This window comes from Leptinotarsa decemlineata, unplaced genomic scaffold, assembly GCF_025532065.1.
Source record: "Leptinotarsa decemlineata unplaced genomic scaffold, Ldec_3_MD MMD2_tig00026369_RagTag_RagTag, whole genome shotgun sequence".
Taxonomy (NCBI): Eukaryota; Metazoa; Arthropoda; class Insecta; order Coleoptera; family Chrysomelidae; genus Leptinotarsa; species Leptinotarsa decemlineata.
In genome coordinates, this window is record NW_027412709.1 from 5,087,148 (window position 1) to 5,101,781 (window position 14,634).

Consider the following 14,634-nt stretch of genomic DNA (forward strand, 5'->3'; position numbering starts at 1 on the left):
GAATCATCTTCCAAAATGAATGCAAATATCGATTAATCAAACGAAGTTTTTTTTAAATTATTTATTATACACATGAACAAAGTGATCCAATCATTGTCAGAACGTGTAAAAAAATTCAACCAAATGTATCTTGAATTGACACCAATGAATGAGAGGAAGTTTGTAAGGTTACAAAATAATTTCCTTAACTATGGCTCAAAGTTTCCAGGGAACAACTGTACGTAAAATCAGTCATTTCTAGGTAAAAAGTAAGATTTTGTGGGCTAAAACATGTGAAAGTACAGACAATAACAGAATGGGATGACTCAAAATAACAAAATTGTAAACAACATATCACATTTTCATAATGAATGCTGAAAATGTTGTCCATTACATTTTAAATACTTTAAAATGTTTTTTATACGCGACTTGTGGTTGCTTTTTCAATTTCCTGGAGATCCAGATCTTCAATACTCCGCACTATTCGCCGTCGCAATTCTTCTTTGGTAGGCACTGGAGTACTGTATACCCTCTCTTTTAAAACACTTCATAAAAAAGTCAAGTGGCGTGAGATCGGGCGATCTCGGTGGCCAATCCCACGGCCCTAAACGCCTAAACCAACAATCGTCGAAGAATTCGTCAAGTTTCCTGGAAACATCCTGGGTGGAATGAGCTGGCGCTTCGTTCAGTTGAAACCACGAATTCCCATATTCCTCTAAAGGCAAATTTTCAAGGAAATCGGTTACAGTCGTCCTCAATATTTGGAGATATCTCTCTGCATTCAGTGTGTCTTCATGAATAAAAAAACTAATTTTATTGTTCTCCAGAATACAGAAAACATTCAGGTCAAATTTTTCTTGAAAATCCATTTCTTTTGTAACATGAGGATTATGATCAGCCCAAAAATACCATCCCTCGTAACTTTTGATTCGTTGCTCCAAATTATTTTTGACAAAAATTCCCGATTTTCCTGTGTATGAATCAAAAGGGATTCACAAAAATGCATTCTACGTTCGAAGTCTTCTGCTTTTAGAGCTTGAACTTTGGTAAATTTATACGGATGCATTCCGTGATTTTTCAAAATTCGTTGTACTGAAGCATGTGATACACCTAAATCTTTTTCTGCACTGCGAATAGAAGCTTCTGGATATGCATAAAAATATGCCAAAACGTTAACAGTATTGTCCTCATTTGAAGTAACAGCTTTTGGTAATGTTGAAGGCGCTTTTAACAAGGAGCCATAGTTAAGGAAATTATTTTGTAATCTCAAAAACTTCCTCTCGTTCATTGATGTTAATTCAGGATACATTTGGTTGAATTTTTTACAAGTTCTGGCAATGATTTGATCACACTGTCTGTGTATAATGAATAATTTCATAAGAACTTCGTTTGAATAATCGATATTTGCATTCATTTTGGGAGATGATTCGAAACACCTTCGATAACTCTTTGTAAATTACTTATGAAAGTAACCCAACTGCTATAAGCTTGATAATTCCACTGCTACCTGAATCCAAATTCTAAAAAAAATAATGTTTCTAGAAGAAGCGACTTTATTGAGAAAACTTGACGATTTAGGTATAGGAACATGATATATCATCTTGAAGCATTTTCCAAAGTCTTTCAATTTATCGAGTTATATACAGGGGGTTTCATTTGGAAAAATGAACTTTTGACTAATTTTATGCACAATGAAAATAATAGTAATTTTAGCACGCCCTGTATGATATGGAGTCGATTTCTTGGTGTTATTTGAATATTTCGAGTTTTTCCAAACTATCATCAAAATATCAAATTTTCATGAATTGAGAGTACTGATGTACTTAATTTCAATTAAGGCTATGTTTTGGACCATATTTAGCACAATTTATATTTTATCTCGAGAACAGATAGAGATAGGTTTAGGAAATTATTAACAAAAAATCAATAAAACACCAAAGCAATTCCAAAAATGTGTTAATATACGGGGTGTTCCATTTAAAAAAAATAATTGCTAGGACTTTTTGATAGAAGTGGCAACGCCGCAATGCTGAAAATATTTTAGATTGATAGAACAGGTAAGGAAATGTGAGAGGTGAAATTTTCAGAAAAATTATGCTCTGCGTCTTCCAGAAACGTCTAACCTACCATCGACCGTGAGTCAAGCTCCGCTTTGCGTCGGGAGACAACACAACCTCGAGCTAAAATCAAATACTTTTTTCCCTTTTATAGTAAATAACTATTTCAGAATAGCTATTCTCATATAAAAATTGAATTACCAAAAAAAAGAAATGTTCCAAAGAAATACTTTCATATTATGTACGCTGAATTATGCGAGAAACACTTTTCTCTATTCCGTTTGTATTCCAAATATTCGTAATGGAATCAAATCAGATATCACTCACAGGATTTCTATACAATATAATTAATGAATGAATTGAAATTTCACTTACGTGAACATCCGTAACATCCGATATTTCGCCGTAAGACACTTGCCTTATCGGCTCTTCAGTAACAAATGCGGATAACATAAGGAAAAACACTCAATTCGTTCATAAATACGAACTTTTGTCAGGGAATGGGTTGAACCCATCCATGAAATCGAAGACAGTTCATAAATAACATTCATTCGCTTATTTGATTGAATCCTGGCCATAGAAATCTTGTTTAAATTGAAAGGTTTATTTTTCGAAGAGAATAATTTTGGGAAAAGAAAGTTTTTGGCCTTATACTCCTCCATCTTGACACAAAAAATATGAGAATCTTCCACAGTACTATATTGCACTCGTGCTGATTCACTATTGATCTATATTTATTGATTCTCCAGATAGAAGAAACATCAAGAAAATTTTCAAATTTTGAAATTTTCGAGTTTTCCGAGAATTAAAATCAATTATGTTTGTTGTTGAAATTATTTAAAATTTTTGTGAATATCTTGACCATTCTAATTCGAAATTCTAACAAAAATTCCTGACAGTCTTTATTCTCCATGTCTGCATTCTAAAGGATGCAGACACACTCTATCACTGAGCAAATTTTCTGGATAATAATCTGACTAGATTCTAATCCCAGTGGGTTTGATATTTTATATAATAAAAATACCTGCACAAATTATTTCATTCCATGCAAAAATGAAAGAATCAACTTCATTTTATAACGGGACAACTTTCATTTTCTCTCCAGCATGACTCAAAATATTCAAAGACGAAAAAAAATTGATATTTTTTCAAAATTCTGTTCGATAAATTATTTACCCTAATAAATGGAACTAATGGCAATAAATATCTGAAGAGAGATTTCATATCTTTCACATAAGCAGCTGGTGAGAAAGATATAATTCCTTGTAGATTTTCTTTGGCTTCTCTTGGAGAATGAGAGGCATACACATAGCTTGCTGTACTACCAGTAGAGTAACCTACATAAAGAGCTTTTCGTCCAGTTGTTTTCTTCACGAATTTGGATAAAGCAGAAAGGTCATAGACACCCAATTCGTAAAAACTGAAAAAAGAAAATGAGTGGAAATCATGACTGACCATATAATATCTGCATCTGAATTAGTGGAAACGTGAAAATAGTCTTTGCCATTTTCTGGCAGGCAAGTTGTTGCTATTCTCACATTTCCGAATATCTCTGTTACTTTCAAATTTATTGTATGCTTCAACCCCTCACTAGCATTTTTGTAAACTTTTGAAAACGAAAACAAACCTATCTTGCGAAAGATTACGAACTAATAGCCCCGAAGGGGCCATTTTGCTTTTGTCACGACGACAGCTTGTTCCATACGGGTAATTGATTCATTCTCAGCCAGACAAATTTCTTTGAAATCGAAAGGGGAATATTTTTAGGAGAGATTGGTTTTTGAGAAATAACAAAAACCTTTTGGTTTGAGATGTTTCTACGAATTGTCAATGTGGCTGAATTGTCTCTAGACTTGGAAAGTTATAAAAGGTGCTGATGAAGAGTTGATGATAGATATCAAAACTTCCAAAAGTATATAGGGTAGACTGGGTACGGTTGAAACAAAGGACGGTTGAAACAAAACGAATATCTCGCAAACCGTTGGCGGGGCGGCGAGGGGTCCAAGGGGAGAACGAAGCGGACGACAGTTCTAAACACGAATCTTAGTGTTGCGCCACTCTCCGCGCGCTTTGGCTGTTTCTAGGGGACCCTATTGCGTTTTGCGATTTTTCCAATTATTGTCGTTTTTATTCAAGTGACAGCATTGAGGGTGCGTTGTTGTTTGAAATGAAGCTCGCGGAATATGACATTGTGACTAGTTTTTGTGTATCATTATTGTTACAATGACTAATAACTGAATTTTACCTAAAGTAGGAGTTGGGGACGGTTGGAACATTTTTTTTGGGTACGGTTGAAACAGTGTAATTATTTTTTTTCTTGTTTTTTTAGATGCCTAGAGTACGCGTAAGAAAGACATCGAGAGGGCAAATAGACTTGTCGAAGTACAAAGACGCATATGAGGAGGTGAAAACCGGAGGATCATTGCGAAAATCGGCAGAGAAGCACGGATTAAACCATTGTTCGCTTCTAAGATATATTCGAAAGCGAGATGTCTCTGGCGAGCAAGAAAATCCAGACATGGGATATAAAGCACACAACCGAGTTTTTAATGAGGTGCAAGAGCGAGAGCTTTCAAAGTACTTGATTCGATGTGCTGATATATATTTTGGACTACCTAAGAAGGAGGTAAGAAAACTGGCGTATGAACTTGCAGTTAAATATAATTTATCAAGACCTAAAACTTGGGATGATAACGAGCTGGCAGGTGAGGAATGGTTTCGGATGTTTATGAGAAGAAACCCCGAACTGTCTCTACGCGCAGCACAAGCTACTAGCCTCTCCAGGGCGACTAGTTTTAACAAAACAAATGTAGATTCTTTCTATGACAATCTGACCACTGTCATGGATCGTCATAAATTTGAGCCTCAAGATATATATAACGCTGATGAAACAGGCATAACCACTGTTCAAAAGCCCGACAGAGTAGTGGCTAGGCGTGGTGCTCATCAAGTAGGTTCAGTAACTTCGGCGGAAAGGGGTACATTGGTCACAGTCGCCTTTGCAGCGAATGCCATTGGAAATGTTATTCCGCCATTCTTCGTCTTCCCGAGAGTGCGTTATCAAGAACATTTTATTAGAGATGGGCCCCCTGGCTCTGCTGGAGCTGCTAACCCCTCCGGCTGGATGCAAGATGATACATTTATGCATTTTCTGGAACACTTTAAAAAACATACAAATGTATCTCTGTCTCATAAGGTGTTACTTCTGCTCGACAATCACTCTTCACACGTCCACATTAACGCACTAGACTTTTGCAAGAACAATGGCATTATCTTACTATCTTTTCCACCCCACTGCTCGCACAGACTCCAGCCACTTGATCGATCGGCATATGGCCCTTTGAAGAAAGCTGTCAATTCAGCCTGCGATGCATGGATGCGAAACCATCCAGGAAGGACAATGTCCATTTACGATATACCAGGGATTGTAGCGTCTGCTATGCCAGTTGCTCTTACGGCTTCAAATATTCAAGCCGGCTTTCGCAAAACAGGAACTTATCCGTATAATCGGAATCTGTTCACTGAGCTTGATTTCGCTCCTGCATTTGTTACGGATAGACCAAATCCCGAAAATACTACAGAACGAGCTGTTGTTCCTGTACCAAATACTACCCTACCTGTAGAGCCTGTATTTGTAACGGATGTGCCAAACCAAGAAAATGCAGCAGAGGTAGCAATAGTTCCTGTATCAGTTACAAATCCACCTGAAGACGAAACTTCGCCATTATCACCTTCTCTATTAAATTACAAACAACCCGCAGATATGGTCGCTCAACCAGGAGCTATCAATAGTTCATTAGTCCCTATAATTGAAAATCAGGAAACTGTAACTACACCACCCAGACACCACAGCAGCATTAATATTCAGGAAACTTCTCCGAAACCCAGTACAAGTGCTCAAACAATTCCTTCTATTGTTCCCGCTGTATTTTCACCGGAAACAATACGACCATTTCCGAAAGCTGCTCCAAGGAAAAATAATAATAAAGGGCGCAAAATCAGGAGATCTACTATTTACACTGATACTCCAGAGAAAGAAGAGATAAGAAAAGAGCATGAAATAAGATTGAAACGAACAAGAGCTAAACAAGTGAAGAAGCAATTGGATGGAGGAAGAAAGAAGCAATTGAATAGAGGAAAAAAGAAGCAACTTGATGGAGGAAAAAATAAAAGAAACACCATAAAAGGTAAACAGAAAAATATACAAGAGGAGGTATCATCAGAAGATGAGGAGTACTTCTGTCTTGTCTGTATGTCTTCATATTCAAAGAGCAGACCCGGAGAACAGTGGATCCAATGCATCAGTTGTAAACTGTGGGCTCACGAAGAATGCACAGAAAGTGGTCTTAGCTATATTTGTCAGAATTGCGACTCTGATTGATCTTTAAATTTGGCTTATCCTAATTGGACTAATGAAAGCCAAAAATTGTTTTCTTTCAAACTTTTTTTTGAATATTATTGTTTAGTTTGCTATGTTTAAAAAACAAACAGTTGATTTTGGTTTAATTTACGTAAATTTTATATCAATATTAAGTAATTTGTAGTGACTTAGTTTTTTGATGGTTGATAATATACCTATATTTTAAATAGTGTGCTTTAAAACATTAAAGGCTGATTAAAAATATCGTTTCAAGTATATAAATATTGAAGACTGATTACTAATGTCAAAGAGTTACTTAATTATACTTAGATTTAAAATAAACAATTAATAAAACGTGTTGTAATATTATATTTTGTATTATTCGCATGTGTTTCAACTGACCCCATTCACTGTTTCAACCGCCCCTGGTATGGGGACGGTTGCAAAAAATCCAATTTATTTTTTAATTTGATCTACTTTTAAAAATAACACACCTGGGACTAAAAACATATTGCCTATTAGTAGACAGAAACATGCTCTTTTATTTAACATATCTTCTTCATCGCTCGGGTTATAAAAAGCAGAACTATGGACGTTATAAGTGAAACTGTTTCAACCGTACCCAGTCTACCCTACCATCGAAGATAACAATGGAATTTTATATCACAATACTACTCTATATAATACGATGTGTAGTATGTTTATGATAGCAGGGCAGCCCACGATGCAAAATGGGGATTTACTCGAGCGTCATTGAGACATATTAGGTTGCGAAGCTTGGATGATAAGAAAAAAATGTTATATAATATATACCTTTTCATCGGTGGGGAAAGCGACTATAGATTTTCAAATATGTAAAAAAATTCTGTTGCATGGACATACTCGAGCGCGTCAGTTATTGATATCCTCAATGTTCTACGTACTTTTAATAATGTTGGTATGTTAATCTGATCGTTTGCATGATGTGGGTGGTTGTACGTAAGGGTTGAATGTGAAAAGAAAAAAAAATTAATCGAGCGCGTCAGATTTTCTAAGAGGGTGTTAAGTGCAACAAAAAAAAGCTCTCATTCAATTTACTGACGATTTCAATCTGACGCAAACTCGCGGCCATTATTATAATGTACAAAAAATTCGTCATTTTGAAATACTCAAGTGAGTCAGATTAAGATATATATGGTTCAACTTTATGCTTAAGACGTGCTGTCTTATAATCTGACGATTACCTAAAGGGATTCACCTAATCTGATATGAACAATTTTTTTTAATTTTTCTTCAATTCATTGAACATAATTAATTGAAAAGCTCAGGAAATAGCATGCAAATAAATAAGTGTATGTTTTTTAAGCAGAATACTGGTATTTATAAGAAAATAATTTCAAAAAAATGATCAAAAATATTAAATTTTTTATAATCAATTGATTGATTAATGAAGAAAAGAGAAATTAAACTTTCTATGTTTTTTACCATTTTTATTTGTAACTAACGTTACTGCAGTTTCGTCCTATAAGGACATTTTCAAACTTTTATATTGTATAGGACGAAACTGCAGTAACGTTAGTTACAAATAAAAGTGGCAAAAAACAGAAAGTTCAATTTCCCTCTTCTTCATTATGATTTCCTACCAGGTAGTAATGGCTACAGCCATCAATTAATTGATTAATTAATCTTCATCTTCATCTTCATCACGAACGAGTCTCTGTGATCAGCTGTGATGGCGTTATGACAACAGAATTCAGAGTGGGGACGGAGTGAGAGAGTAATAGATAGAGAAAAAGTGAATAGAGAATAGAGGAAACTCGGGGGGGGGGGGAAATATAGGTATCACACAGCTGCACGCATTGAACTTTATCGACGAATTTTTTTTATTTCGGCTTGCGGAAATCGTCAGATCATATATTTTTCGTTATCCTTGAATAATTTTTTTCAAAAAAAAAAATTAACTACGCTCGAGAATGTCGAAATTACGTTATTTTTTTACAACTTTGCTGCCCTCCCCTTTCTTTACGTCACTCTCAAATTGTAAGATTACTGGAATATACACTTTTAAGAAGGTAATTAACTCACCCCACCTTGATCTGACGCGCTCGAGAATTTCTAATGATCAATTTTTTTTTACTAATCTGATCCTTTATCCCTCAAAGGCGGCGTAATATATGGGGCTCATATTTGGTGGAGGTACTTAACCGGGTACAAGGTATACTAATCTGCCGCGCTTTAGTAAATCCCAAAACCCCGCTTGGGCTCCCCTATTATGAATCATATCTATTTCAATTCCATAACAGAGTTTAAATCACAAACTGAGTGGAAAAATTGTTTTCGTAAAATTCATTATTTATATCAAAGTAATTGTTTCAAAAATACTTTATTTTTTGGTGTTCATGTAATTATAACTGTTTCGAACGAGTTTTTTCACTTTATGTCTGAAAGGAATTGACGTTCATTTTGTACTTGATTTTTTTCCTCTACTTCTCATGAGTTTCATATTTTTATATGAAGTGAAGTGAAAATTAATCGCTCCTAAAAATGTTCCTTTTTCATTCAAATGAAACATCAGAATAAAAGGGGATTTTGAAAAGAATTCGAAAGATATACCCTTTCGTGTTCGTATTGAGGTTATATGCAGGGTGTGTCAACGAGACTGCCTCAGTCCATTGCTGTCATTTCGAATTGCTCAATTTTTTTCAGTCATATCGAAAAATACTATCTTTCAAAATTATTTTCTCGCATCCTGGGTATTTCAGCCGAGCGTGGCCAACCTAAGTTATAGTTTTTGAAAAGGAATACCCTGTACATGAATACGTCATTCGATTCCATATTTTTTCAGCTCCCTGAGGAAGTTTTGTTTCTGAATTTCCGTTGCGGCATTGCCAAATTATCTTAGAAAAACCTATTTTGCAGACAAAAGTTTTTCAATTCACCACCCGAATGTCTACACGCACCCTTAGAATGAAAGTGACTGAATTCAAAAAATGCAGTTTGTGGTAAATGAGCAAGAAAGTTTTCAAAAAAGTATAGTATTGAATACATCTCAATATAACTCTTTTGTGTTCCGACGCATTAGATCGATTTTTTGCAGATTTATGGATTAGCCTTTTGAGTACACCGTGGCCAAGTAATTTTGTATTTATAATATTTTTAATATATATTTTGACATTAAATATAAAGTAGTTACAAATTGAGTCCCTATTGCAAAATTATTTTTGGACTTTTTGTGATTTTTTATGAGTTAGGTCTGTTTATGACGCATATTGGAGAGCGTTCTGTTGACATAATAAATAATAAGTCATTGTTGTACTGAAAGTTCTGTGAATACAACGTAGTAAATTGAAATGCAAATTTTTTAAAATCAAATGTATCTATTTATTTCAAGTCTTTACAACAGTCTTAATAGCTTTTCATTTAAGTCTTATCATTAATGAGGTTGTAGTAATTAATTGCCACTTTTGACTAGCAAATAACACATTATTTCAGAAACATAGTCTTAGATTACCCGTAATTTACATTACGCTTATAAACTAAAAAATCTTATGTTTAATCAGTTTAGCAAACAGTACCTAACTGAAAATCTCATAAAAGAGTTACTTTTGCAAATTATAAATTAAAATTCACATACTTTGATAACAAAACAAAATATATCTTTAAACTTATTAATGAAAAATAACATTCAAAGTCAAAACTCTTAATAACTGAGAATCACATGAAAGAGTTACTATTTCAAACAGAAAATAAAAATCACATCCTTATATAGCAGAATAAAAAATATCTTTTCAATTAGTCATTAATAACGACGAGTAAGATTTGTAGTGAAAACTTTGTTTTAATAGGGTTTTTTTACTCATTGTTAAATAAAGATTGATAAAAAGCAGCGTAAACATTTGGTATCAAGTTTTTTTTAAGTAACTCACGGAGATCCTTTTTTTTGTTAGTACTTAGCTCAATCCTTTCCGAATACAGTTTTCTAAGTTCCAATTGTTCTAGTGTCGTTAAGTATTTTAAAATCATCTTTGTAAGAAGTCTTGTAATAGATCAGAAATGGATCTTCTTTCGTAAACTTCAGCAATTTAATATTATTCCAGTTACACGTTTCTCTTTCTTCATTTTCTGAGAAGTTGTAGCCCCATTGAACTTGTAGATCTTTTAAATCAAAAAAATAATGAAAATCAAGTTCGTGAACAAGAATTGGGGATCCATTCTTCTTAGCACTTCTCATCAAGGTGACGTATTGTTGAGGAATGTATATGGGACCAGACTTAAGGCTCTTTTTCACTTCTTTCTCTATTAAGATATGCACGCTGTCCCCTTCATTTTCTGCATGGCCATAATTTATGAATTATGGAATGAATGTTTTCAAAATGCACAACCGCAAATGAAAAGAAACTCGCTATAAATTTATTTTTATTCTGGCCACCACAGTTGTCAGAATATAAAATGACATCTACTTTTTTTCCTCCGGATCGTGCATCAATGGATTGAAGGTAGTTGAATAAGCAAGATCCTAATTCGTTTGAGCCTCTCTTACTTTGAGTTTCGTCCCAAAAATAGCAATTTACGCTTTTATAACAGCAATACTTAGAATCAGATTTTACTTCCTTCGGTTTATCCAACTCTAGTATGGTAAAATTGAAACTGTTGAGCCTCGATTTATAGTAAAAGGCAGAAATATCGCCCGTTGGACATTGTATCACAGCCTGAAGATCAAAAATTGCGCAAACAGTCGTATCACTGACGTTTTCGCGATCTGTTCGCTTTTCCTCTCGGGATAAAATTTTCTCTTTCAAATGGGTGTCATATTTTCCTTGAATATTTAGTCTGTTAGCTTCTGGACATAGTAAGTACTGATTACATAAGTTGCATTGATCTTTTTTTGGCTTGAAAAAGCCAATATTGAACTCAGTAGTAAATATCTCGTAGAACTTGTTGAACTTTCCGTAGGTCTTATCATTTTGCTTTTGATTATCAACATAATCTCTGTATATTTCTGTGATCGTTCTTGAACCATCGATGTACTTTCGTGTTGTCTGTGCTCTTAAATAATGAGACTCTATCCGGGGAATAGAATTAATGTGGTCTCTCATATCTTGAATATTTGCGTCAACTTTAATATGTCTGTAATGCTTACCTCTCAAGTCTTTCTGCACGAAACCTTCAGTGCCTCTCTTGCTTTTAACGGTGCGAATCATGCGATCAGAAATGTCTAAAGTTTTCAAAAAAAATGTTTTGCACACTCGCCGTTTCTCATTATTTAGAGTGAAATAGAATGCGTGGTTAAATTTTCTTGGATTTTCAGCATTAGAGTAACGATATTTTGGAGACATTTCGGCCATACTTGAATTGATAAAGGAGCGCTGTAGATCAATTTCATTCAAATCCCAGAATTTTTTGAAAAGACTTGTTCTCTGCTCTTCGCTGATATTGTCTCGACATTTCAACCTACACCTTTGAGAACACGGTGGTTTTACGGAGCGTGCTTTGATTTGACGTTTTGATTTAGAGATAAAAGTGTATGCTTGCCCACTATTCCTTGCAATTTTAGCGGACGTCTGTTTCCATTTCGTGGTATCCCGTCTCCTTTTTCTGCTGTTGGAAAAATAATTGTTATCTTGATTGGTGTTTTTGTCGCATTGTGCACTACTGCTACTTGATGACGAACTGCTGCTAGATGAAGAACTGCTGCTAGATGAAGAACTACTACTGGATGAACTTATAGAAGATGAACTACGACGGGAGGATTTTTTCTTTGACAACAAACTACGGGCAGGTGAATTGTTAGAAGGAGACGTCTGACTGTGAGATGAGCGGGAGTCAAAATTAGTTAAACTCTCACGACTCTTGGAACCTTTCTTCTCTGGCACAATTAATGTCGGATCGCTATCGCTTAGGTCCACATCGCTTTCGCCGGCGTGTAATGGTGACATCTTGTATGTATCAATTGGAGTCGATTTTCTTCTGAGGCGAGATCCAGATGAAATCTTCGATGATGACGATGACATGTTATTTATTTCAGGATCGATGATGGCTTTCTGTGACAGAGTTTTTTCCACGTTACCCTCGTAGCTGTCATTAATTACTTCACCTACATCACGATCTAGGTGGACGTGTGTATGTAAGTCCTCAATTTGAGACGGAAGTGTTGTATGTAGTAATGAGCATTCATTATGATATACAGCATCAGAATTAGGTTGGTTTTCTTTATCGCAACTCCAGTCATTCGGAATAGGTGGATTGGTGATTGTTACACGATACTGATTTTCTACCCATTGAGCAACATCGCTATTGAGACACTCAACCAAAGGCTCCCTGTCTTGTTTTTCTTTTTCATCAGTCTGCAATTTTGGAGGTGTTAGTCCCATCAAACTAAACATCTCTTGAACTCGTCTTGATGTTATCATTTCAACTAGTAAACTTGTGAAGTAAAGTCTGAAACAAAACAAATTTATTAAACTGTAATTCATCGTTTGGATTTAAACTCTCTCTCTATTATAGTCGATCCTTCATTACTAAAGATCGTGATCATCATTCTTATGCCCACCCTGTGGGTTTGTTAAAATACTCAGTACTTAAATCGGTATATAACGTACAAAACTTTTATATTAAGGTGACGTATTCCAAAAAATAGCCAACTAATCCTTCTTATTTTTACTACTAAACAGGCTCAATATTCAGAATAACAAAAATAATAAGTATGATTTTAGTCAAAAATAGACCTATTCGTATAAGAGCCGTTTGTCTTTAATTATTATTTTTTACTAAATAGACCTAATCTGTTAATGGTCACTGAACACTATTATATATTTTGTTCTATACAGACCTATTTCATAAATGGTCACTTTATTACAAAAAAATTGTTGTTACCTACCTTCACAGTATTTGCAATAAACAGACACAATTCGAGATCCGCCGATGTTTTACACGTCCACTAGAAAACACTTCTGACTTAATACTAGTTCTGCCTCTTTCACACAACCAACATAAATGAATAGCGGGAACAGTAAAAGAGACCGAAACATGCGTTGTCCCTGTTATACTTAGAGATAGGTGACTTTTTCTTTACAGGGTTATAGAGTTTGCTTTATAAGGTTAATTTATGGTAAAATCGAGTATTACAGGAATTTTGAGTTAGGTCACTTTCATTCTAAGGGTGCGTACAGTAATCAAGTGGATTTATTTTCTGAAGAGAGAGGCTAGATGGACTGCATTTAGACTTGTGCACATTGCCAAATGCACAAATCAATTTAATGCAGAGTGCAACAGATTTTTGGTTAACACTGGAAGTCACAGCATTCTGGAAATGACCTCTGACTTTATGCCTCCAACTGTCAACTACGAACTGCCTTATGGAGTACTATTTTCGAGTAGAGATGACTTGACTCTCCAGGAAATGGAAATACTAAGAGCAGATAGTTGTTAATTTACAGAAGGATCAAAAACACCTTCCGGTTGTGGTGCAGGTTTTTTCAGTCGCAGACCCAGGACAGAGATATTGACCTGCATAGTAACCTATGCGACTATATTTATGAATTGAATTATGTGCGAAGGGATTGGTAGGATCCAACCCCATACACAAGTCAATACAAATATTTTGGACAGTCAAGCGGCGTTGGAAGCTCTTGGCTCTTATCGAAAAACGTCTAAATTGGTAGCAAATTGCCAAAAAAGACTCTTCCCGATAGGAAGACTTAACAGATTGTCTCTGGTCTGGATTCCTGGCCATACTATGCTGGAAGACAATGAGACTGGTGACTCCCTTGCAAAGGAGAATGCTGGAAGCAGAACAAGTCATTGGCATTGCTTCAGGCTTTGCCAAACAAAGATTAAACACCTGGATGGCAAGAAGATTCAAGGCCTTCTGGCAGAATCTTCCAGGATTGGCTCACTTCAAAGCTTTTGACTGTGTAAACCATCATTTACTAATAAAGAAACTTGACTTTTATGATATCAGAAGATCAGCTTCAAAATATTTCCAGTCTTATCTCTCATTCACAAAGCAGGCGGTATACATATTTATCAGATGAAAGGTATATAAATAATGGAATACCTCAAGGATCCATCTTGGGTCCATCCCTTTTTGTAATCTATATGAATGATTTATTCTAGTACCTTTTACCCAGTACAGTTATCTGCTTTACCGACGACACCACAATGTTTCAATCAAATTCTGATATCTCAAATTTACTTGTAAATGCCAAAGATACCGAAGACAAAGCAGAATACTGGTTTATATCCAACAAACTGGAACTT

The 14,634-nt window shown here is 35.1% G+C and overlaps 1 protein-coding gene across 1 annotated transcript in view; it reads right to left on the reverse strand.

The window, feature by feature from the left end:
* Positions 1–14,634, reverse strand: part of LOC111513472 (lysosomal acid lipase/cholesteryl ester hydrolase) — a 43,686-nt gene that overhangs the window by 11,543 nt on the left and 17,509 nt on the right. The window contains exon 4 of the mRNA XM_074185206.1: positions 3,213–3,456. Coding sequence (XP_074041307.1) covers positions 3,213–3,456 — 244 coding nt within the window. The remainder of the gene's footprint in view (positions 1–3,212; positions 3,457–14,634) is intronic.